This window comes from Drosophila teissieri, chromosome 2L (genome assembly GCF_016746235.2).
Source record: "Drosophila teissieri strain GT53w chromosome 2L, Prin_Dtei_1.1, whole genome shotgun sequence".
Classification (NCBI taxonomy): domain Eukaryota; kingdom Metazoa; phylum Arthropoda; class Insecta; order Diptera; family Drosophilidae; genus Drosophila; species Drosophila teissieri.
Genome location: NC_053029.1, coordinates 12904240 through 12931468, shown reverse-complemented (window position 1 = coordinate 12931468; position 27229 = coordinate 12904240). Strand labels below are relative to the sequence as shown.

At 40.1% G+C, this 27229-nt stretch overlaps 1 protein-coding gene across 2 annotated transcripts in view; it reads right to left on the bottom strand.

Moving 5' to 3' along the window:
• LOC122611714 (CUGBP Elav-like family member 2) overlaps positions 1 to 27229 on the bottom strand; it is a 105641-nt gene that overhangs the window by 71706 nt on the left and 6706 nt on the right. For both annotated transcript variants that reach the window (XR_006325548.1, XM_043784988.1), the window contains exon 2: positions 3547 to 4454. Coding sequence is in view for 1 of the 2 variants with exons in the window: in XM_043784988.1 (XP_043640923.1) it covers positions 3547 to 4250 (704 nt within the window). In the remaining variant the exon portion in view is untranslated. The remainder of the gene's footprint in view (positions 1 to 3546; positions 4455 to 27229) is intronic.

Sequence of the window (27229 nt, the reverse complement as noted above, 5' to 3'; positions counted from 1 at the left end):
TTTTACTAGAACATAAGATATTTAAATATTGTTGTTTGATGTGGAGAGATTTCCCAACGCGTAAAAACAATTTTCGCAAAATTCTCTTCAGGTAAAACTACATAGCTATGCACGTAGATTCTGTGCAACTTTCTATTTTTATTTAAATAACAAATTCTGGAAAAAGTGAGCAGATGCAAGTCAACTCAAGCCAACCAACACACACCCGAACAAATATTTAACATATTTTTTGCAAATAAAATTTTCATAAAACAATAAAGGTGAAAAGTATGCAGACACACATGACTAACACAAATGCATGTTGAGCTCGGCTCGAATTGCAACTATGCAAATGGCAAACATGGAACATCTGACGCGTCCTGTCTCATTCGCAAAACATATATTCCTACGCAGGCACTGAAAAAAATAATCTTAAAATAAATAAACTTAAGTTAAAGGCGGAATACCTATTTAAATTACGTATTGTTATTAAAGAAAAAAGACCTCTTTTTGATAGGCTTATATACAAGAACGACCACCTATTTTCGTTCAGTGCCTTGGGAAATGGATGCACTGGCCCTTGTCTGCTGGATTTCGATTTCACTAGAACAAAACCCAACAAAAAATCGCGGGAGCCGAGCTTACTCACTGGGTTATCCTTGAATGTCCCTCAGCCAGCAGCTAAATTAGCTTTTCCCGGGTCACACACACACACAACCGCACCCACGAATAAAGAAAAGTTGGATGTTCTCAGGGGATGGGGAGTGGGTGGCAGGGCGGTGGCTGGGTAAACAAACAACAAAACAACGCAGAAGCAAAAAGCAGCAGCAACAATTGAAATGATACAAACACAGAGAACGCTGCAAAGTGAAATGCAATGCAAGAATGGGCTATAAATAGACGGCCGGGTGGAAAATGTGGAAAAATTGCAGTAGGTGCGTTTTCCAGTTTGTTTTTTATAAGGCTTAGGAGAAGAGGAAGCTCAGCATTCTTTTCAATTGCTTTTGTTGGCTGAAAAGTGGGGAGGTGAAATTGGAAAAGGGAAGAAAATGTACTTGGGAAAATTCAAGAAAGTGACCTTCAGATTATGATGCATAATTCTACAGCATTCTGGGTCGAAATTGTAACAGAGATTGCGGTTACTTTTGATTTCAAATATAGTAAATCAAGGACTAATATAAATTGGATACTTTAAGCCATAAGAAATAATTTGAAAGTTTTCTACGAGTGAACATTCTTTTATTTAAAATGTCCTTTCCTTTGGCTCACGCAGTCCATTGTCGCCTTACCTTAAGCCACAGCAAAGCTGCACTGCTTTCTAAGAGTCCTTTTCAGACCTCCTCCAAACATCCTTGTATTCACCACATGTGCTGGGCATTATTTGCCTACATGGCCAGAGCTCCTCATCTCACACAACCACCCACTCTTGGCCACTTTAATAAATGAAAAACCTCTCTGCGTTCTGTTTTTGCACTTCTATTTGTTTAGCGCTGCTACTGTTTTCCTACATTTTTGTTGTATTTATTGTTGTTTCTTGTTGTTGTTTGTTTGTTTTGTCGCGCATTAGAACAGAGTCATTTCACTTTCAGCTGGGAATATTTCCCGTTGGGGATGAACTATTATTATATGAGTCCCGATTTATTTTATATCTGCTGTATCTGTATCTGAAGCACCACCGCCCAGTCGCCAACTAATTGAATGTCACATGCAAACGCAACATTACATTTACCCCGAGCTAATTGCATTGCAACACGCGCTTTAAAGTCAATGAACGATTTGGTATTTCGCCATTCTACTTGGCCACAATTGCAGGCACGCAAATGTCAAAGCTTTTTAAAATAGCCATAAAGTGCCCAGAACGAAGGGGGCCACGAGAATAGAAGCTAAAGTTGTAAATTGCTGGGGTAGTAAACATAAAATGTCATACTCAGTGGGTTATAAAAAATTTACGCATGTTTGCCTTTTTGTGAAAGGCGTTAGAGATGGGAGTAGGTGAAATCTATGCTAGTCACAATAAATATGTACATATCTATAATAGAATGATGGTATGGTAGGGAAATATTTTGTTTAAATAAAAATTCCCAAAATTCCACTCTTCTATAATATACTCTATTATTTCTCTAATATTCTCATTCCTAGTTTCCTATCCCATTTTTGTGTATAAATGATATCCTAGAGGTAACTGTCAGAAAGGCGCCAACTATTTGCATGTGTGATAAGGTTCAGACAGCGTGCGATGGGAAAATGGGAAAAAGGGGTTAAATCCAATGGCAAAGGGCCACAAATCAAAGGCAGAAACATGAAAACAATATGTCAAATGATATTACACATTAAATTAGTTAAGACCAAACAAATGTGAATAATAACGCCGCCTGTCGCGTGTCTGCGGGGGTGTTTGGCTGTTTGGGTGCAAGGAAAAGCCGTTTTCGTGTCGAGCATGTGCTCGGAAAACTCGATTTTCCTTACACCTACACCTCCGAACCCACTTAACTTAACGTAACCGCCGCAGGACGATTTTCCATCGCTACTTGGCTTATATGCACACATATTCGCCCTGCGGCAATTTGTCACGTGACATTTTCGTTTGGCCAAAAATTACAAATGTTTTTATTATTTTTCTTGTTTTTGTTTTTCGGATTCGCGATGCCATGCAGGTGCTTCAAGGCGGTGCCAAGGTGCGTGTTTCAGGGTTTTGATTTCTCGGCGTGTTTACACTCAGGATACAAAACAACATGACAGCACACCAATGAAGAAAACAAGTTCGAGGGAAGGGGAAAAAAGCCATTTCCGTTTAAGGAAAATTCATTAAAATATTTTTGATAATAATCCTCTTAAATTTACAAAAATGCAGTGCAGTTTTCAAAAGTATCACCAGTTTAAGCCCCAAAAAAAGCAGAGCACATTTTATCCCATGCACCTGACTTTCGATGCTTATTTATGCATTCACCCGAACTAACGATGATTTTAATGGATTTTTCCTGTATTGGTTGTATATTCATTTACATTTCTATAATTATATAGCTTCTTGTCCATTGCTGCTAATGAATTAAGTTGGATTTCAAAAAGCAATCACGGCGTGCACGCAAACATGCAATGCAGTTAAAAACTTGCGCAAAAAACTAAATGCAAATGGTTCACAATTGCTGTTATTATAGTTTCTTATGCGAAGGGAAAGCTCGTTAAAAAGTGAAAATTATGATTTATGACCGAATGCAAAATGTATTAAGAATGCAGAGTGCACAAAAACAAGCTATATTGCTGTTAATGATAGTATAATTATATTTTCTTTTTCAAGTTCGCTTTGCACATACTAAATCACATGTAGTTTTTTCAGAAAATAAAAATTATAATTATTATAAAATTATTATTATGACAGCGTTTTTTTCTGATAAATTAATATTTAAAAGGACCTAAAACAGTGATATGTTAAACAAGAAACAACTAAATAAGTAAACTATTAAAACTAGTAATGAAAACACTTTGTTAGAGGTTAGTGTGAGTTGGTTTGGGATCCGGAATGGATATGTCGGTATGATGTCGGTATGATGTCGTCTTTCGCACACTCACCTATCCCTCAGGCAAATTTTGAACTCCGTCTGGGAATCGTAGTCGCTGTTATCGATGAAGCTGCTGCGATCCCGCTCCCGTTCGCGCTCCCTCTCGCGCTCCCGCTCCCTTTCCCGCTGGTACTCCTGCATGGTGGCCAACTGCTTGTGGAACAGCTCCTGCTGCGTCTGGAGCAGATCGTGGTGGTCCTGCAGAGCGGCCAGCTGGGAGAGTTGCTGCTGGTAGGAGGGCGTCTGCTGCTGCTGATGCTGCTGATGCGGTGGCGATGTGGGTCTGGGTCGCTGGTACGGATGATGGTGGTGGTGGTTGTGGTGGGGCTGATGGTGGTGCAGCTGCTGCTGCTGCTGGTGGGGCGGCGGATGGCGCTGCAGCTGGTGGTGGTGATTGTGGTTGTGGTGGTGCTGCAGACTGTGGCTGCTCTTCAGCTGCGTCAACTTGGCGTCCACCTCCGCGAGGCCGAACTCCAGCTCCGCCTGGGCCTGCTGCTCGTAGGCCTGTTGGGCCTGCTGCAAACGCTCGCGTTCGCTGCGCGGGGAGTTGGCCAGTTGTTCCGCCGGTGGTTCGATCTCGACCGCTGAGTAGTCATAGTCCAGGCGGTGGTGGTGGTGCAGCGACTGTGTGTTCTTGCTGTCCGCCGTTACCGCCCCCGTTCCGGGCGTGGCAGTGGCTATTTTGCCGGCCAGCGCGTCCAGCGAACTGAGCATCTTAATGGATCCGCTGTTTGATCAGAAGTTGTGGCTATAATCGATCTGAAATCTCACGCCTTTCGGTGGGTTTTTCGCTGACATGCAGATTCTGCGCGTAGAGTCCTCGACCTCAAACCCTTCGCTTTGGCACTGACTCCTCTGGGTTTCCTTAGTTTTGTTTATAAGTTTCTTTAAAATTGTAAAATATTGCCTATAATTTGCCTGAAGGAGAAGTTGAGAGGCAAATTGCAATGGATTAGTAAGTTTAAATGAATATTTATTAGTTAAGGTAGATAAATGATGGGCGGATGCGACCTTGGGACACTCAGGCATGCAATTCCTATTCCCCCCGTCTATTTTACTGCTTGGGTCAGCTACATTTCACTTAAGCTCACAAACTCGAATATAAAGAACCAGTTCACACACACTCGCACACACTCAGGCACCCACACAAGCACCCGCTTAGTGTGTGCTCCTCTGTCTGTGTCCGTCTGTGTCTGTATGTGTCTGTCTGTGTCGGTGGTCGTAAAATGCAAACACTTGAACTAGAAAGGCAGAAAAGGGGTTTCAGGGATAAGAGCATGGATGCACTGCTGGAGTGTGGATGCCACTCACATTGTGTGCACTGTTTGTCCACCCCGTTGTCCCACCCAATCGTCGCATATTCGCAGCACCCACTTTCCGCATGGCCACCCCCACAAACACAAACATCTCGAGGGGCAAAAGTCGCTCTTCTGGCTTCTGTGGTCACAATAATTGGGGGACACATTCAAATGAAGAAAATCAAGAGGAATGCCAAAGTTGTACCTCTTTAGCAGCCCGTTTCTAGAATTCGTTGGAATTCGTTTCACACTTGCTCGGCTGCAAAATGAATATTCATTTTTCATGTTATTTTTAATAATGCTTGAAAAGTTGACAGCGAAATCTCCAATGAAAATGTTTGGGAATTTTTAAATATTTGTAAGATGCAATTAATAACGTTGCATTGGTGGAGTGTAAGAATTTTCATTTCAAATAGGAATATAGCACCAAATAGATAACTAAACAAACTCTAAGCCTGACTGATCCTATGGTCTCAGAGTCCTTATCCACTCTGCCCAGCACCTGCTGTATCTTCAATCAAGTGGCAGCTTACAACAAAAATCCATTGTTGCTGTTGAGGCAGCAGCAGTTTTATATCTACAAAAAACTACAGAGTTTGCTTAGTACATTTTGCCAGCAATGATTGAGGTGCTGATGGGGAAAAAGAAGTGCAGAGTGGGTGGCTGAGTGGATATCGTCCCTGGGATTTTGTTGTATGACATACTATAAAAGTCAACTTGAATGCGGTGTGTAAATTTCACCACATCTCCTACTCCAAGGATACATACATACTGCAAGGCAGTTCTCAGTCTAGTGGAATGCAACTTTAAGTAGTTCTCCCTGCCACACATCCTTTCTGCATCCGCAGCAATGGTTGCATTTGAAAGGAATTTGCCTTTTACAAGATTTTACTCTTTGCAATTTACACGCGTCGACCGCTTTTCCATAAGCACACAAATGCATCTAAAACACACTGCGTACACGACGTTGTGCCCATGTGTTTGTTTGTGTTTGTTTGACTGTTGCAAGCAGTTGGCTTTTGTAAATGTTACTTCCTTATTACATGGTATTATATTACTCCAGATACACGGAGCTGGTCCCGGCTATACTTTGATAGTCGCAGCCACAAATGGGAAACAGACTGCGAATAGAGAGGAGGCAGGAGTTCCAGGAACAAAAAGATGTGGCTTGCAGGCGGAAGATTTTCCTAAATGCTTTCCAGGATGTTTGCTTACACAGGATGTCTTTGCAACAGAGCAAAAGCAGCGGAAAGAAAGAATTCTTTGTGCTTGTAATTAGCGAGAGGTAGATGTGTTGTGCAACTCATTTTGAGGTTTAGTTTAAGGACCTTAAATTTAATTAGGAAATGCACATTAAAGTGACAGATATTTATTAATTAAGCGATGTGAGTATTTTAATGAGGAAATATTAAATTAAATATCTGTTCAGCTTGTCGCCCATTCAACTTTTATTGATGCTTTTAAAACATACATTTAAAATTTTAAGTATTACGGCGAGTTAAAAAAAAGCTCGTTTTATTTATTGTGCAAGAGGTGATAAATAATTACCAGCACAATATTATTTCAAAAATCTGTCAGAATAAAGCACAAAATTACCGAAAAAAATGCAACAGCTTTGTCATTGAAAAAGCTTAATTAAGTGCACAAAAACCGAAATTTGCATTCATTAGCTTCGAACGAGTGTAGCTTTAATCCTTTAAAAACAATTCAGCAACTTAATTAGGCAAACAGCTAATTGCATTCAAAGGATATCAAGCTCAACCCACAGCCTCAAGGCAAAAGTGCCAGACAGTTGAAAGTCGGCTGCTTTTTGTACTTTTCATTAGCCCTCTCATAATAGAACTTGAAAGAGCTTTAAGAACGACGGCACACTCACTCTGTGTGTTATCAAAACTAACAAACGGAAAACTAAGAGGAATATGCACGGAAAACTCGGAGAAAAAACTGCAAGGGAAAATCGCGCCAGACGGGAAAACGCTCGTTCTCTGGGCTTCAAAGACAAGCGCGCCGCCAAAACCCAAAAGCATAAATCCTTTGGCGCAAAATAAATAAAGCAAACTGGCACGAGGAAAATGAATATGCTCTCCTTCGGAGACAGAATAGGATATATAAGTGGAAAAGAGTTGATAAGCGGCATCTGCAGAGCAAAAGCTTTTTAACACCCAGCCAGAAAGGAAAGGCGAAAGAGACACATTGCACGCGGATCCGCAAATAAATGAAAATAATGAGATTTTCCCGGCCATTCCAGTGACAGAGAGCGACTTGGAAATTATTGAGCTCTAGAATAGGAATAGTAAATGAAATGGGTCAAATAACACACTCTGCTCAGATAAGATTCCTTACAATTCATTTGAATGCATTTACGGTAGATTTCATTCGATATGTGCACTAATTAATTTACCCAAACAAAACCCAGCCCGGCTGTTTTACTTTTCAAAGCACTGCCATTCCTGTTTTGTGAATAAATATGTACACAATATGCAATTATCAGCCAAATCTGAAGCACAATTTCCTAAATTCCATGGTGAGTGCAAACTAGTGCAAACATTCACTTTGGCCAACATTAAATCAATCGAATCGTTTGATGCATTGTGTCACTTTGCCATATATAATCTTGAGCATGATATAGAAACCCATAGCCGACCTGCCCCCGAAGACAATGGCATAAATTGTCAGCCGACAATTTAATAAACAATGCAAACTCAGGGCTAAAGTAATTAGACATTTATGGATGTGTGTGCTCGAGGCACATGCAAATGTGAATGCATCGACTAACTAACTAAGCAGCAAGAGATGGCCTATTTCGATATTTTCCTTGCCTTTAAAGCTGGAATCCTCGAAATTAAATATCGCACACAATTACTGCCTTCGCCGTTGGGTCGTAAAGAAGAAAGTCTTAACCGCAACAAGCCAAAGTCACGATGAGCGGGAGAAAGCAATTACTTTCTGCTTTGCTTGTTGCTTCTGCCACAAGGAGACGTCTCTGGGTTGGTCCTGCCCCCGAAAAAATGGGAATAGAAAACTTCTTGTGGCCCTGACAGCAGTTTATGCTACACTTGCTCCGACTCAAACTGTCAATATTTTACTTTAAGACACCCAGCCACAAGGAGTCGGGCAGCAACCACATCATTTGCTATAAATTTACTTCATGCTGCTGCTGCTTCTACTGCTGCTGCTTCTCTAAGAACCCAAAACCCAACGGAACAGAACAACAAAGTGGCAACTTCTTGTGGGCGGTTCCAGACATAAATTCCTCCTTACTGATTTTCCCAAGCTGGACGTATAATGGGAATTAAAATGAAAAAGTGCTCAAGATTCCTTCGTTTGAACTTCAAATAATGCTGTATTTATATTTTGTTGCAAGGGGAAAAGCTTGTTATTCCAAATCACTCTCTAAGGTGTACGAAAGTATGCAACACTCTATTGTAAACTGGGAATTACAATAGATTTATTTGGAAATATTTCCTGTCAATTTAGAGCAGTATAATCGAAGTGCCCGCCTAAACTTTTGTATAAAATAACCTATTTAGCATTTTCCTATTTCCCAGCTACCAGAAATCCTACTGCACTCTGTGGTTGAGGCCGACGAACATGTTTTCCTGCCAAAGTTGAGGCGAAACCTGTCCCACCACCACACTTCCTCTCGATTGAACCATCCACCCAAGTGGACCACAAATTTTGAGGTCAGTCCTGGACGGTCTGGCATAAATCTGAGTGCAAACTACAGCGAGGAGAAAGCGTCTTGGACGCAGGACATCTCGGTCTCAGACTCCTTTGGCCTGTGGCGAGTCCTTGGGAAAGGACTTTGAACCCCACGTTGATGCTGGTAATCAAGGCATTAAGTGTGTTTACTGTTTATTTTATTAGACTTTAAGGCTTAATAGCTTTTTCGAGAGCGTTTTTGGGCTCGCCTTTGTTTAGCTGCCCCAAACTCGAACTCGCCTCCCCGCCCATTTAAGTATTTAATTAAAGTCAACTTTGATTTAATTAAAAGTTCTGGCGCTTGCCCAATATTTTGCTCATGAATTATTTATGCCAACAAAGGCGCAAAAAACAAAAAAAGGTGACCAAACTGATTAAGTCGAATAAACATAAAAAAGCGAGGCAATTGCTGATGGTAGAAAACAGGAAGTGCGACAAGTTACAAGTTTCCACCGCAAAATAAGAAGAACTCTTACTCTCATTAGCGAGAAACTTTGCCCAGGACTAAGACTATAACCTTACCTATTTTCCTTAATATCCTTCCCTTCCTTTTTTGAATGGCCAACTTTTCCTTAAACTTTTACAGTCCTCTTTACGTTCTCTCACTCCTCCTATTTGTCTTAGCCAGTACTTGGTCAATTTCCTGGTAAGTCTCGTAACTTTACTGACGTGTCCTGCGATCGACTGCCATTGACTGCTTCGCTGTTGTACGTGGCGCTAGTCTCTCGATTTTTGTAAAACAGTATCTCCAATAAATATCTCATCTTTTAAAGATATTGCAATACTGCATACCACCATTCATGTGCCTATCTACAATCTAACTTAAAAACTCGCATACAAAGATGTTTTCTGTATATCAAACAATGGTTACCTAAGAAACAACACAGAAACCTTAAAATTCTTTAAACAATGTTTGGAAAATTTCGATTTCATTTGGTTTTCATTTGGATATCCATTGCCACTTAAAGCAAACTGTTGTTTGGAACACTAAAGCATGTGAAACATATATTTTTGTGTCGTTACAACAATTTCAAATAGAATACCATTAATGTGTAGTTTCTTTTAGAAACCACTTACAGGGTAAAATTGACTTATTCGCTAGCAAGGGGTAATCTTTAGTCTATACCTTGTGCGCTGCTTCTGAAGTCTGGGGCACAGCACTGACCTAGTATAAATATTAAAACAGTAGCTGAACGAGTTTCGAGCCACACCGAACCAACTGGGGAACATCAGCGACGACTCTGTAATAATTTATATTTATTTTCTGTTATCTGTTTGACCAAAAATTGCAAACTGCTAAATTGCCAAACCAGAGCACCAGAGTCAGCGAGGCTGTGCCTCATGAAATTTCTATTGGCCGTTGGTCGTGTTTGTGGGTGGGTGGATTTTCCAGCAGGTGGGTGAGGTGGGTGGACAGGACAGAGCTGCCATTGTTGTGTCAGGGGCATGTTCATGTTTCATGTCCATATGCACACTCGGCTGTTTGTTGTTTATGCAAATCTCAAATGCCTCGTAAAAGTAAATGAACAGACAACAGAAGGCAACAGAATAAAAAGCCGCAAAAAAAGCGAAAACAATTTCATATTGAAAATAAGCTGTTGCCCTTTGCGGCTCAGTTCTTGTGAGTGGATGATGAAAAGTGAAGTGTTTGCTGTTGGGATAATAAAAAACTCTGTGGTTTGGCTTTGTTGTACATATTTTCACTGTGAACCTACAGCATTGATTGTAATGAATGGAATTTACGGCAAAGTAGACCCAATTCCATGACTATGGCCATTTTAGGCTCATTTATTTAGAAATACTGCAGGGGACAAACCATCCCATGGATTTCTTCAAGCAATTAACACATTGTCCACCTTTTTAATGCTTCGAGGCAGTAGGAAAATGCCAAAACACTTGGCATTTTGACTTGGCCATCGATGGGAATTGCGTGCCAAACACTCGCAAACTGAATTTTATATATAAGACCTTTTATTGGGCAGCATTGGGGGATTTATTTATGGAACCCACACACGCAGCTGGCGGCACATTTCTCATTTAACTGCCTTCACCATTTGCTAATTAATTCGAGAAACTCCATTTATTTCAACGCTGAAACAACTAAATTTCACTCCCTATTTGTTCTCATCGGCCTCTCGAGTTCTTGAGCCGCAAGAATGTCGAAATCAATTTGTGTTGCGTTTGCTTTCTCGACTTTGGCAACGAGATTTGTGTTTTTACGACTTCTGGCATGTCCAGCGGGAAACGAGGAAAACGGCTTTTCCACAATTGCGTGTTTCCTCAACGGGCGAGCGAGCAGGTTAGGATCGTTTAACTTCTGACCAGCTGCTCACGCAAAAAATATTTTTACGAAATCAAATTAATGGCCTCCCGTTGATGTTTTATTAATTTATACGGCTTTCCTGCGCCGTTCGGGGGCTGCGAAATAAATGATATTGCTCATACGACGTGTGGTTTGCATTATTGAGTAATTAAATACTAATTAAAGCGTAACATGAGCCAATTCCCTTGATTTTAATGTGCAGCCTCGTCGCCGAGAGTTTTGGTCGGGGTGGAAAAATAAAACAAGTTAACGAGGAAATGGTCGACTTTGTTCTTATCCCCAGATTGCGTCAGCATTAATTAGTTGGCTGAGTATTTTTAAATTGCCTATGCTGCGCAATAATTACGCGCAATAATTAAACATATTGCAGTTGGTCGGCTCTGGGAATAAATAATAAACAGTATATTATTTTAAGCACATTGTTCTGAGCAGTCACTTAAATTGACTGGAGTTTTATACCTTGGGATAAACCTTTTAGGCGAACGCATTAAATCTGACACGCAAAGCGCCGTAAATAACAAATTAGACGAAAGAGCCCAATAACCATTTTGCACGGCTAGACGACTTTGGTCCTGTTTAATTGCCCCTCAGTGATTTGCATCCTGTTCGGGCATCGTCGTGGTTGCTGGCTAGTGAAACCAGAAGCCAGACACTGAGGGCATGGGTCTCATAAAGGACACTTGTCTGGCTTTCGCTCCGGTTCGGAAAACTCCTCAACTGAACTAATTACTCGCCGAGTTTCCCGACTCCCTTGAGTGTGTTGTTGCCAACTGAACAGAACAAAAAATATACGAATATGCATGCGCTTTATACATTGATAAATGCAATAAACTTTGACAATATTGTATTGTCGCTGTTGATAAAAGTGTATAAATAAATATATTTTTCGCTGCACCATTCCCAGCAATGGGCTTTTTTGCACATTTCGCTGCTCTGTGCTGACATGTCACTCAAATTGCGCGACGTTCGATTCTGTTTGCCCGACTTCCTGCTCCTGTTGTTTGCTCCTGTTGTATAATATATCCTATCATAATCTTTCCTGACACGCGATGCTCCCGCTGCCGCTTCAGTTTCCTTTTTTATTATCCTTATCTTTAACTGGGTTCGTTTGTTTTCCATCCAACGAACTGTGTGTGTGTGTGTGGGTGACTGTGTCTGTGTCCCTTCAAATGTTGTTGCGAGCCATCAAGTTGATGTTGTCAATTTTCGTGAAAATTTATTGTTTGTTGCTTTCGAAATTTGACATTGTCATGCAGTTCGTTAGCCATTTCTGGCTCAATTGTGATGTATTAAAACAGTTGACAGACCATTGCATGGTCAGAAAAATAAGCGAAGGATATTTTCCTGCCCGAGTACGCTAATATAGGTTAACTTTGTTTAATCCATCAAAAACCATACACAAAACTTGCAGTAATTGATGCATGCATACTATGTATGAAGGTACAAAAGTAGACACAAATTTAAAGCCGCCAGCTGCCAGTACCAAAATCGAACTGTCTGCGAAATAATTCTTCCCTCATCTAAGCGACATGAAAAATTCTGCAAATAACCTACACAAAAGCCCAGGTTTTCCCCAGTATTCGATTTGCCGAGCCGCATTTAAATCCTTCACTCGATGTGTGTGCATCTGGTGTGCTTATCGGGTCTGCCATAGGTTTTTGTCAAATAAATATTGGGTGCAGCACTCGCACATAAAATACACAAAAACAAACCAAAATGCGCCAAAACCGGTATAAAGAAAAATAAAAATAGGAACGAAAGATATCCAGAGGGGGGTGGTGGAAAAAGCAGGTGCGGGGAGCAGCACACAAAGCTGTTGACATTTTGTGGAGGATATTCACGGAGTGGATGCACCAGATACAGATACAGCTACAGATACAGATACGGATTGAATGGGGCTATACAGCTTATGGTGGGGATTCCCCTGGCCTGCTACGCCGTTTGTTTATTTTCCGGCTTCATGTTAATTCGTGTGTAATAGACAATGTGGCCGAAATCAGCAAAAAGACCAAAGCGACTGGCCCGAAGAACAAAATACAGTTAAAATCCTTTTTGCTTGCGTGGTGTTTCGTGTCCCTTCTCGATTTTTGTCGACGTGCGCTTATCAAAAAGGGTTGTGCTTTGTTTTACACACAATCTGCAGGTGTCCTGTGACTTTGACCAGTCACAGGACCTTTCTCTGTCTGGGCATATCTGTGTCTGTGACTCGCCTTTCTGTCTGTCTGCAAACAAAAATATTATCAGCAATTTTCCCCTCCCTCGTTGAAACGATTTAAAAAGGGTTCAGCGTGGAATTGAATTATTGTGTAGATTTGTTTTACAAAAATAGATTTAAAGATTTAACGCTGATTTTCAGGGGTTTAACGGCGGGTTAATGCAAAGCTTAACTAAGTAGTCCATTAAACATATTATATTTAATTCCTTGGGTGAGCGAAATGAATAAATGAAATTGAAGTTTTGCTGATTTTCTGCACTCATTTCGTGTTCATTTAGCATTTATTATTAGCATGCTATTTATGTGCATGAATATTTCACGAGGCCGTGCCCAACTCAAAGACTTTAATAGTTATCTGCAAAATACACAACATTTATTTAACAACAATCGAGAGATTAAAGCTGGGCCAAGCTCCGCTTGCTAAACTGAACTACATCAATAATTGAATACAATAAATGTGCTCCAGAACACAGTGCGTATGAGTTATGTTGTCGTTGCCGACGTCGCCGTCGTTTGTCGCTTGTTAATATGGCTCATAAATAACACATTTATGGCACAGACACACGCACACAGCGCAGTTCAGGACGCATTACAATGAACTCACACAGACACGCGGATGCGGGCATGTGTGCGTGTCTCTGAATTTACACACACACACCCATTTGTTTGGCCGGTCCGTGTGTCTCTATTAGCAGCTTTGATATGCAAATTTTGCGCCTACATAATAAAGTTGCACCAGATTTTTAACCCGCCATCCTGCCAAAGCAGCACCAATACACGCACACACGCACACCACGCCCAGTTACGCACACTAATGCAAATCCTAATAGTTTAATATGCTTATAATTGTTGGCTAAAATGGCATTGCCCTGCTATTTGGTTTTCTCTCTCTCTCTGCCTTTTAAATATTTTATTAATTTCCTATATAGTTTTGACCATTTAAATTTTCGTCGGCGCCGAGCGCTGAGTGCATTTGACAGACAGACAGACAGGCAGGCATTGTTTAGGCTTCCAGTACGCATTTACCCTCTTGTATCTCGGGTTTGTTTTATGTTTTATGCATTTTACCAAATGAATTTAATTTATGGTAGAATATTCTATTCTATGTTTTTTTTTACAAATATTCGCTGTCAGAAATGCTCATTTCGAGCTCGACGGAAGTGGCGAACGTTTGTTTGGTTTTCGGGCGATTTTTACTATTTTTGCAGTGAGACGTGAAACAAATTGTTTTGAGGGAATAAAATCGATTTTAAAACAATGCGTGAAAAGGATATGAGGGTTTTTGCATTCAAAATTCAATACATTTTTAATTGAGGAAATTGTGTAGGAAATTTAGAAGTATTTTCAGGGTTTTTTGTAATGTGTAACGCGGTTGCAAATCCAGTTGCAAAGAATATAACTTTATATGAAACTGAAACTGCAATTTACCAGAAAAACAGTTAACAATATATGAATGCAGTAATGTAATAACTATTAATATACTATCCTGGAACAAGTTGGATTTTTCTTGAATTTCCCTTTGATGCGATATCGATTCAGGCAGTTCCTTTCACTTTTACACCATCAAATTGAAACATTTCCACTGATTTCACTTGCAGAAATTTCACAGAATTTTCCTATAAAGCCCTGGGAACTTGGCCCAATTATGGCCCGGCACAAACAACACAAGCCGATGTTGTGCCGCGGCAGACGCCCAAAAGTCGGCAAATGTTTTTTGTTTGCTCTGGTTACGGGAACTGGATACTGGATTCTGGGATCTGGCTTGGCAGTTAAACCGCACTTGCGGCAGTCACCTTGTCGCTCCGCTTCCCATTTCCTCTTGCCCTCGCCTTTATGGAAAAACCATGGGTGGTTCGGGTGGTTTTGGTGGCAAGTGGGCGGTTATGCATACAAACATACATACATATACACCCTGTCATAAATCTCACAATTTCTGCATGAAACTCAGCTGCGTTTCGGCTCGGCTTTATTGCCGCCAGTAGACGCGACTCGTTGTTGCTCCTCCACTTCTATATATTTACGTATATATAAAGTTCAGCGTGAAATGTCTTAATAAAGTCTTCTGAGCGCAGAGATAGCTGTGCAAAAAGCCAGAGTGAGATGCCCCGCTAACATCTTTATGTCAAGGACATTTTTATGCCTCTCACAGCCGTCAGACTGAGATAGAGATTAGATGTCCGGTGTTGTTTTTACGCTCAGATTTGACTTTATGGCCGAAAAGGCATTTATTTTGAAAGTATTAACTATTAAGAGTGCTTTTATATTGGAAATATGGCGCTTAGCACATTCAAAACCATTGGTTAGTATGGTACTATGAAATTAAACAACATTTGTAGGCTTTTCCAGTAGAATATGATAAATATATTTAAACTCAAGAAAAAGATGATGTGGTATGTTATGATCCATTAACAGTGCCCAGATTATGAGAACTGTATGTATATTCCTTTTAACGAAATCTGACTTCATCAAGAATCCTTGCCAGTGGAAAATCTTGTTTGCCTTTCAGTTTTTACTTTTTATTTGATGTCGCAACTGCTGCTTGCACCAATTTAATAATGTCTAGTTAGGGGCAATTTCCACACCCAATTTCCACCCAGTCCAATTAGCGAGCGTCTTTGGCAACAGCACTCGCCATGTGTCCTGCCTCCTACTCATGTCTTTATTAAATGCTCTCGATGTCTGAGCATCTGCCATGACCATATGGAGGAGGTCTATCTGTGTGTATAGATGTACATATATAGCAAACATATGTCGAATGTTGCGTGTGTCCGTAATTTAATAAATTTAATGAACATATGCCGCCAGAGTAAACAAGCTGAGATTGAAGAGAGAGTCAGAGGTGGAAAAAGATGTTTCATGTTCCCTGGCTGAAATACACACAAACTTCAATGTCAATGGGCATTTGGCTGGGAGTAATTTTTCACTGCCCCTCTAGAAATATACATAAAGACGAAAAAGTTTGGGGGAGAAAGATTATGTGGACGTGTACCCACTGACTTATGATTGATGTCTTTTGTTATTGTTCCCTCTTTTATGTATTTCTCATCTCGCTCCCCGCCCCCAAACATTTTTTCGGTTTATTAGATATAATATTTTAGTGGCCTTTTGTGAGTCAGTGTGTTCTTATTTGATGCTTTTCAGCAGACATGTGTTTACTCTTGTTTCCGAGTGCAAAGTGGAATAGAAGGAAAGACGGACAGGGATACATATATTTTACGGAATATTTTTCACTGTGCATAACAAAAGGCGGCACTTAAATGATGTCTCTCTCCTTGTTTTTCCCCTGCAAATTATGCTCCTTATGCTCTTCATTCTCCTTTTCCTTCGACAATAAATGTTTGCCACATTTTTCTTAACAATTTCATGGAAATTGCTCATTTTATGTTCAAATTTTGTGAGCTCCCTTTTCTGCTTTCCTCGTTTTGTTTGCAGAAATTGTTTATTTTTATTTATATGGGCGGGTTTAATTGGCCGCACACACACATAAAAAGGGGAAGGAATGCGTGTAGAGGCTATAAAGATTATATTAATGCTTGTAAAAAATTCGGATGAAAACGGTTTTAGAGTCATAGTAACTAGAAGGAATTTGCCTTAAGGGTGGCCATAAATCACTTAGAAAATGGCACTTAAAATGATCTACGCAGCTGACTATTACACGCATGGAATTTAAAAAGGTTCGTAATATCCAAAAATATATTTAATATAAATACAAAATAGGTGAAATTAACTGATATAATAACAGCGCAGAAAAGTAGGCTTTAATATTTGCCTGTCCTGTTACATTTAATTATAAATATTACGCATACGCAGCATATGTAACAGAAAAAGAGATATTTATTTCTGTATCACATAAACTTCGTTTTTTCCTACAGTTAAGTTCAGTTTTAAGCCCACACTGTTGTTACGGTTATTTATTTGGCTCAGATGTTGCACAATTTACTGGCTATTTTCACTGCATTTTTTACGCGTTGCATTGCGGTTGAGTTTCCTGCGTCTTTTGTTGCTGTCGCTGTTTGCTGTTGTTGGAGAGGCGTCAGCTGACGTTGGCACATATTCAATACATATCCTTTATGCCTGCGAACTGGAGCTAATTTGTTTACTGTCGGCTCCAGAGCCATAGCCATATACCCCATTTGCGTACACAGTTTTCGGTCCAATTTTCCCTGCCGCCATTCATTTGTGCCAGCTGGTCAAACCGTTTCCATAGCACACAATGTGCGTTTCCATTGGCTGGCGAAATTAATTTTTAAATACGTCCCGAAATAACTTTTTTAATTAAATTTCTGCCATGCCACGGAGTTGACTTAATGCCACGAAGTTTAGCTAATACTTAAACAATTAGCAGAAGAGCGCCTCGTCTTTTCCTCATTTTGTTTTTCTTTTTCTTTTCTTTGTGTGTGCAAATTCTTGGGGAGCTTTTGTTTTCACTGGTTTACCGTTTTACATATCCAATTTTAGGACAGGGAGGATTAACTTTGGTTTTATTTTAGCTTGGCTGCTAAGATCTGTGCGGATTATAAAGTTAATTGTACTGTATATAGATTTACTTGAGGAATTGAGGCACTTGCTTAACTTGCCACTCCGTAAATGCAGGTTATTTTTAATTAAATTGATATTCCGACGAGTGCCAGCAAAAAAGTATTTCCTTGTTAACTTCCAGCGCAGAGTAGTTACGGATTTATTTTATTTTCATAACAAGAGCTTAACCTGAATTCAGCGCTTCGGCAGCTGTTACACACGATTGCTTTTGTTTCGCTTATTGTTAAACAATTTACAGGCTTAGCCTCGAATGCACAAAAGTTGAATAAAAATGTTTTCATTCGCATTGGGCGAGCGTTTATTCATTGCCATTTATTAATTAACTATAAATGGAAACGAATTCCCTCTCTGCCTTTCACTTTCGATTCAATTATTGACGGCAAACAAAACAAAATATTTTACAAGCGAATTAATTTTTATAGAAAACAATATTTTGTTTTACTTTTTACCGAGGAAATGGGGGCAATTAGTAGAGAATAAAACGTGGTAAATAAAAATAACTGGCGACCTCTGTACGTGGCACACTTTTTCACAGTGAGCCCAAATAAAGCTTTTAATTGTTGCGAATGGATTAAGGGTTCATGGTGCGTATACTTAATGCAGCCTAAGTAAATTCATATTGATGTCAGCATTAAATGTGTGGCTGATGTTTTTATAAAGCGCTGTACGCAGCGTTTGTTCAAAATGATTATGCTGTTATAATCATACTCTATATAAAGGTACCATATAAAAAACACATTGGGAGTACTCATTATATTTACCATACTACGTTGGTGATTGTGAACTAAGAGTTAAGTAATGTCATAGAATTGTTTCCTATTTTGATGTCGAGCATGAAAAGGTATAGCCCAGTTCGTATGCATTTTCCTTACTCCCCGCTGATAGTAATTAAAACTATAAATATAATATAACACAAAATACTTTAAACACAGCGCATTGCATATTTATATTGTTTTTGGTGTTGAGGTTTTTTTTTTGATAAGCAATTAATTGAAATATGATTGCCAATTAAAAGCATACTTGATGACCCACAAGCAGTGGCATATTTTAACATTTAAATTCATAATTAATGCAGCGGGCAATAAAAACTGCATAATAAAACAAAAACAGTGTATTTAATTAAAGTTTGTGGGGATATTGAAAATCCGTGTCGCTCTCTTTTAATGGGACAAATGCGCAAAGGCTTGTCACGTGCAGTCTAGTCTAGTCCCAACAACTACTTGAGAGGCAGACGGAAGGAAAAGTAAACAAAATTTCCATGCAACGGGAATGGACGGAGGATGGGAGGAAGGACGACGAGCGAAGGACGAAGGCCTACAAAGGATGGCGGTGGAAAGAGCAAGGATGGAGGAAGGAATAAAAAAAGTGGAGCACAGCTGCCGACCGACGACGTCCTTGCCCATCGTTATTATCCTGTTATCTCTCTAATAATGCCTCAGAGAGTTTGTAATTAAATTTTTCAAACACTGACGTCGCCGACGAGAGTGGCTGGCAGAGACTTGCGATCCGCAGACCAAAGACCAGATGCAAAGATACAGCGAGGAGGGTGTATTCAGATACAGCTACCGAGCTTCGGAGCTACAGATACGCTCACATAAAGAACGTTACGCGCACGAGTGCCACTAGTTAGTTAGATAATAACGCTCAACGGAAGCCGTTCAAAGCGGAAACGGAAGTCAAGTTAAGCGCACTACTAAACAGATACTTCAACATCGCAGCACAGGGATGGGGATGGGGATGGGATGGGAATGGATTGAAATTGGATTGGAGAGCGGGGGAGAATAGGACGGCAGATGGAGCACGGTATTGATTGACTGCTGAAGCGACGTAAACAAAAGCGATTGAATCCAAATGACTAAACGAAGGAGTGGATTGAGTTATGCTCAATTCAGCTCTTAAGTCTTTTTTTTGCCAATTTTGCACAATAGAATTCATTATTCGGAATAAAAATCATATGTAAGAAGATGTCCTATCCAAATTATGAATAATTTAAATTATTTTTAGTGCCCATTATAAGAAAACATTTAATTTCTTAATATTAATCAAATCTACATATTTCCCTAGACGGATTTAATAAAAAAGTGGATATGGGTTTCCCTTTTGTGAATATTTGTGCAGTGGCTTATCGCGTTCCCTGCTCCTTTCCTAGCTCACTGTTGAGTTTTCTTTTTGAATGTGTGTGGTTTCTGGCTCACACCAATGCAAATTAGTTACGTACGCAGGACGCTTGGGTCCTTGTGGGAGAGAGACGGCGCTAGTCTGGCAGCGTTCGTCCCTCTCCCTTCCACCAGTGCAACCGCAGGAGACTGGCAGCGCAACAGTCAAGTCACGTCAAAGGCAGTCTGTCTCCCTTGCTCATTTGCGTGTTTCCGATATTCCGTCTGCGTATTTAATTTCACTCTGAATCCGTCCGATGTTCTATTTAAATGGTTACGTAATTGCATAATTATGGGCAAATGTAAGTTGAAACTTGTGGTTTGTCTCCCTCCTCTGTAAACAAGATTTTCACAAAGAGCTTCGCTGTTTGTTGTGGGAGGAAAATGAATTCGGGGAAAGCATTCAGGGAGGTCACTGAACTGGCAGGAACTTTTCAGCTCGAACTTGGTGGACATTTGTGAGCGGCAGCACATAAATGACGCTTATAATGCAGGTTTTTAAATAGTAAGATAATCTGAATATGTAAGGCGTAGGTAACGCTTTAAAATTGGAAAAAGTAGCCATTAAATTGGAAAATATCCATTCTTTTCTAACCTAATGCAGAGTATTCTAACTCCACCTTATAATTTAAAAGCAGTTCCAGATGACAGACATTTAATTAAAAGCAATAAATCAAATGGCTGACAACTTTATGCAAATATCCTTCAACAATTTCTAGCCTTAGGTCAAAATACAAGGTTTGCATTTACACATCAACAAAAAAACCAATAGAGATAAATGAATAAATGCAATGTATACAAAAAGAAATTAAAATAATATATATTAGGACAAGAACCATGGAACATTTTTTATATGCCCTTCACGTTTTTCAATTAAAAGCACGTTTCCTTTTTCCGGTCTTGTCTTTTATCTCGCCTTATATTTCCCCAAAAATACCCGCAGTCTTTTGCTGTCAACAGACTTCGCGTAAAAAAACGCCAGCAAGAAAACGCACCCGCGTTTATTTCCGCTAGGCAACCGCGCCGGCACGTGATTGGCGACGAATTTCCATTTTTGTTGATTTCTGCTGTTGTTTGTTTCCCCGCTTGCGGCCACCGGCGCCAATTTAAATTTTGCGGTCTAACATTTATGCAATAGATTGTTAAACACCCGTTTGTGCCACATTATCAAATTTAAAATTTTATTAAAATCGTAGTGCAGAATATGTTTTGATATTTGCTTGCAGTTATTTGTCAATTTAACATGAAATTGATTTATTTGGAAGAACATTTCTTAAGCTGTAACTCGCTTAAAGTTGTGTAAGGTGTCTTGGCATCCACCCTGAATTTTCAACAGATTAAATTATATGAATAATTTTCACATCGTTTTCCCCAGCAAAATTATTTTCAAATTTGATATAAACTGGCATTACTGCGGACCAGCCAGATAACATAAACGCTCACAAATTATGCGCAGACCATTAAAACGAAACGAGATTTCGCTTTGCCACCATATATACCACTCCCACGGCATATTTTTCTCAGCCAGGAGCCGGGAGCCGCCAGCTGCTGCCCCAAAGAAATCAAAACACTTATCAAATATGCATTGCGCATATTAAAAATCAATTAAATATTTACACAAACACACAAAATGGCGGCGGCCAAGAGCACTTAAAAATGACTGGCATGGCAAAAACAATGCTCACTGCGAATTTAACAAAGGCAGCGAGCACTGTAATGTAATTGAGGCAGCAGCAAATATACAAGGGCGAAATGAAATCATAAATTTATTATGCCCCAGCTGTTGTTCTTTTCAGGGAGGTAAGGCGGCATTGTTCAGATGCACAGATAAAGGAGCTTTAAAAAACACCTAAATTCCGTGATTTATACGTTCTTCAAATCTCAAAGGACAAACAGTACATAATATATAAAGGAATTTATTGTGGGTATTTCTTTGCATATAAACTAGATTGTAAATGGAAAGTGTTAGCAAGGACTATTTTAAGGATAATAGCCAATAATATCAAGAACATGTACTGTTAATACTATCAGAACTGCATATTTCCATTGGCAACACCCCTTCCCGCTTTGCAATATTGTTTACTTAGTTTTCCAAATATTTTAAACAGTTTCTTTGGATTTTTGAGTTTTATTCAGCCCGGCAACCACGGTAACGGAAATGGAAATTGCAATTGCAAAACAGACGCGCAAACACATCGCAGGAATGCAAGTGTGGGAAAAAGCGAGGGAGACGGCAAACGGAAAGGAATAAAGGAGAAAGGCTGCCATTGCTGTTGTTGAAGTTTTGCATTTCCGGTATGCAAACACACACACATGCACACACACACACACACACACTCGACGGCAGAGCTCTGCAGGTCAAAAAGAGTGGGAAAGACACAATCTGAAGACGTAACAATGTGTAATTGTTGTTGCCCATTGATAAAGCTTAACAGTCAAAAAAGCCGAGAGAGAAGCCAGCCACAGAGCCACAAAACTCATTTGCATTTAACACGTTGACACACAGCAGGAAGCTACAGTGGCAATCGGCTAAGTGCAACTTGCGAAGTCACTTCAACGCAGTGAAAGATTACACACAACATAGCTTAATTGTTGGCACAAAATTGTAACCTACATGTTGCAATCAACCTACCATAAAACCTTCTTTAAACATTTTCTTTAGCTACATGGTTACAGAAAAACTTTCCCAGCAGTAATTAAAGCCCAATGATAACTATTTTATGTAACACTACATATTGAATTGCTTACTTTAGCGTTGCGTTGAAATACACTTTAAGCTGCACGGGGGCAATCGAATTTACGGCGAATCAACAAAGGACAAAGGCCAACCGAGAGCCTTTGATTACGACTGTTATCATTCGAGCCTGTCTCTCTTCTTTATTGCACACACAGACGCACTCCTTTTTTATATAGATTTCTTTTCCACTTTGACTGATTGAATTTTCGACGGCGCACCTAATTGTACACTTAACCGAAAGCGAGAGAAAGGACAAGGACCGAATTTAAATAATTAAAGAAGCCGGGCTCCTTGGTAATGCTTTTTTGGGTTAATTGCAGAGTTAAATTCGAGTCTTACAAAAGTGTTGCCTACTTAAAAGGGCACACACTGGCGCAAACGTCCGGACGCGATAACGGTACCAAACGACAACGGCTAACGACAATCGACAATCGACGAACAGGACGAGCAGGACGAACGACGCAGGATAACACCGCTGATCAGGACATCCGCACCGTTTGAAAGCACGATTTATACTAAATACTGATTTCGCTTCGGCAGCAGAGTCGGCGATTGTCAAATTGAATTTCGCACACTCACACAGGGTCCTTTGGCGAAGGTCCTGCAGGAATTGGCTCTCTGTTTACAGGCGGCAAACGTTGTGTGTGCTAAAACCCAGAGTAAATAATTCGATTCTCTGCGGGACTTTTTCTCTCGTTCGCTTTCAGTTCGTTTTTCCTGGCCGCCTCTTCTCTTCCACATGTTGCCATCATAGCAACCTGTTAGACTGAGCCCTTGGACTGCGTCGTCCCCTCCGAAAATTGTCAATTGAATTAATGAATGGAAAACTGGATAAATGGAATTTAACTCAGTTCAAGAAAGAAACAAACAAAATGTAATTAAAACTAGCTTTAAAACTTCCTTAGTTGCTTACTTCGGTTCGAGTATTATTAAAAATGTATTACTCTAACTCGATATTAATATTGCTTAACTAAATTCCAAAGAAATAGAAGAAAACCTATTAAATAGTAAAGATGTATAAGATGTTATACAAGTGAAACTACTATTGCTCATTTTGTGCATAATTCGACCATTTAATAAAATTTATTTACTTTGTTAACTTTTTATAAAACATAATGAAGATGATAATCAAAACATTTAAATAAAAATTTAAAAATAAAAATATAAATCTGAATAAAAAGAATGAAGGGATAAAGGGATATTTAATGATTTAAAGAGAAATATAACCCAAACAAAAGAGCGCGCCTGCGTAGGACTTCGTAACGGTAAAGGGAAATTTAGTAAACGAAACGGTTTGGGAAATATTGAGTGCTCCCAAATAGACCAAAACAATAAGTTCTACGCACCAGATGTAAACAATGAAACATGGAAACAAAACCATTATTAAATATAAAAAAAAAATGATTACATTTAATAAATTTTGTATTATATTAATAGCAACCACTTGTTTTTGCAATAAATTATATCTTAGATGAAACAATTGTAGTGTTATGTAAGACATATATATGCACTTATCAAAACTAAGTAAGTAACTAAGTATGTAAGTACTATTACTTAGTAACATCTTACACGTGGGTCCAAAAGTATCTTTTAGGATATTTGCCTGTAATTGCAGAGATGCTTGTTATCCCCACAAACGGCAACCGACTAACCAACTGATGGGCATACAACAAGGATAACAGCGAACAGGACAACAGCCACAAACGTTGACAACGAACCGTGTGGCCAGCCGAGGAACAAATGCCGGCAACTTTAACCGCGAAAAAACAACAGCAACAAGAAAAAAACAAAAAGTATTCCTCTATATTACAAAAACCCTTTTTAAATACTCTAAATAATTGTTGTTCTAACTCAAACTGAAATAAACATTTTAAAAAATACTTCTTTATAGGCTCTAAAAAATTAGTTAACTTTCAGCTTGAACATTATTCTAATTAAGTAAGTTGCTCAATAAAATTGTGATGCCCGCGAAAAGGGTAAAACCACGCAACGAAAAGCCTGAATGAATGGGGCAAGTTGAAGTGGAAATGGAATGTATCCAGCATCATCCAGCAGCTGAATGTGGCGATGTTGAACCTAGACGACAATAAATACGCAACAAAAACTACAACCAAAATGGGGAAAGGCTGGGGTAATCAGGTGAGAGGTGGGGGGTGGGCTGTGGGGCGGTATAGAGAGCAGCCATAGCAACCTATCTCTGTCCAACTCCCAGAGCCATATCATCGCCGCATCATGATGTAAAAACTTTGCCGGCTTGCCGCTTTAACCCGTAGGAAAACCACTAACCCAAGACCCCCGATTTTCCACCTCCCCCAGCGGAGAGTCTGGCCTTTAACACAATTTTTGTTTACAAACTTTTGCTTGTTTGTGTATTCCATCCAAAGGCAGGGGAGGAACGCAGGGGAGAAGGCAAAGGACCTCGATCCCCGTCCACAAAGGACTCGAATCCCTCACCCCGCCAGCCACGCGCTCTGTTGACTTTTTCTGCGGCGACGCGACGCCCGCGAAAGTTGCGAAAATGTGTTTTTTTTTACGTATATATTTTTTTTGTTTTTTCCCTGACGCTTAACAAGAAAATTCCTGATGCGATTATGAGGCTCTTGTTAAGGTGAGCCAGAAAAATGGGAGGCACAACCAGATCGCATGACACAGAGAGTGGAAATTCCTTTGTGGCTGCTCCGGTGGTCTACCAAAGCCGAAAACTTGATTGGGAGGCAGGACTTTTCCTAGCTGCTGCTTAAGAAATTGAAGAATTTCCTAAAGTATGTATATCCATTCTTAATTAAGAACTTTAATTGAATGTTTTGGGTATATAATATATATAATATACACATCAATGGTGAAACGAATTTTCTAGATTAATAACGAAAAGAAAGGCAAAGATTTTAGATTAAATCATTTGACTTGTTTTATATTGGATACAATTCTCGAGAAGGTGCCGTTTATTCCCAAGACTTATAAGAAGAATAATGCATAGGTACATATCTGTCATAAAAGGGACCTCACTTACTTGCAAAAAGCAAAGTACGTATCAATTAGCTGGCTCAGAGACTCATAAAATCGCCCCTTGAAAACGTATCAAATTCCAAAACGGGCAGCTCCTTGGGAGCCCAATAAACTTCTTGAGCATCTGCAAGGAGCGACCGCAGGAAAATGCACTCAAAAGTCTAGGTGACATCGCATACCGCCCCCTGCCCTCTGACCCCCGCCCCTTTTCCAGCCACCCACCTTGGCGAGCGACCACACAATGCAATAACGCCGGCAGATTACAAAGTGCACATGTGGTAAGCTCTCGAAGTGCTGGGCGCATTGGGTAGCTACGTGGATGCCACTGGAGATGGGCTCTGGAAATCCATGTAAGGAGCAGCGGAAACAAAGCACTTGGAACCTTGCGGTTGAAACCTTGTGCTCCCTGGTCCTTCAATACCCTTTCCCTTGGGAGCATTCGGTTCCCAGTTGGACTCGATGAGAAATAAGGATTTTGTAAAGATAATTTTTACAACAAATTGTATTTAAAGCCAAATATTGCATGGAATCTGTGGTAAATCAGATCTCTATTGAGCTAGCATATGATCTTGAAGTACTCTGGTAATAATAATGTAAATGCATAAACTAAAGCGTACTTTTAAACTCGGCTTCTTGGTGGTGTGTTCCTCCTCTTCTTTAGGTGGCCTTTTGCCGAACTCCATTAAGTTGACGCGAAGAACTTTGCGTTTGTGGTCGCTGCTTGTTGCTCCTGCCATTGTACAACATTCATGTTGTTCGGAGTGTGTCCAAAATGTATCGTTGTCTCCATGTCGAGACTGCGGCCCCAGTTTTCTCAATGGGCACAGGCACTGGGGGTTGACCTCCACCCAGAGCAGTCTCATACACAGACGCCCACAAGGGAGGATATTCCCTCTTCAGAGCCCTCGACTTCAATGGGCATTCAAAGGATACGAAGCTACTCTATTCATATGACTGACCTAAGGCAACATCTATTCAAAATCATGCAGGACTTGTGCTGACTTCCTGATGGAAGCTTGACACAAATAAATCAAATGCAGGACCTCGTTGCACGCATTAGTTAATACTTTTCCATAAAGTTGATTAGAAGTGCTGCCATAACAAGCTGCTGGCTGGTAAAAGCCCAACGCAGAAAACAAAACTAACTCCGAAGTTGCCTGCCGCCTAGGTTCCTTTTTTAATGCGACAAAGAGGCAGTGAATGGCACCGGACTTTTCCTTTTTCTCTCAATCTATCCATTCCAATAAGCTGCTACCGGAAAAATTTCTGCACAGGGCCTTTTACAAAAAATATCAACGCAGCCTCGGCGAAGAGCAAGCGGATGAACTTGCCACACGGCGGGGAATACAGGACCTGAACTGGGAGCAAGGAGCTGAAGGATGAAGGATGAGCCGTCTCCCCACACACACACAAACACACACACGTACACAGATAAATGGTAGCAAGTTTTTAACAAAACCAACGGAACGGGCAGTGCATTGAGCTCAGACATTTCCTGCCCCATGCATCCTCAAACAAAATAAGACTCAGCGGCGCAGTATCGACTATTGGATACCCAGCAGCCAGTATGCAAATCAGAAATTATGAGTGCAACGGAGGATACTTCAACGCAGCGCTTACATTTAGGCTGTTTTCAAACGTTTCTACATGCATGCTTGCATACCCTGCGAGTTTAGAGAACAGGGTACTCAAAGAAAGCTACAACGACAACATGTAA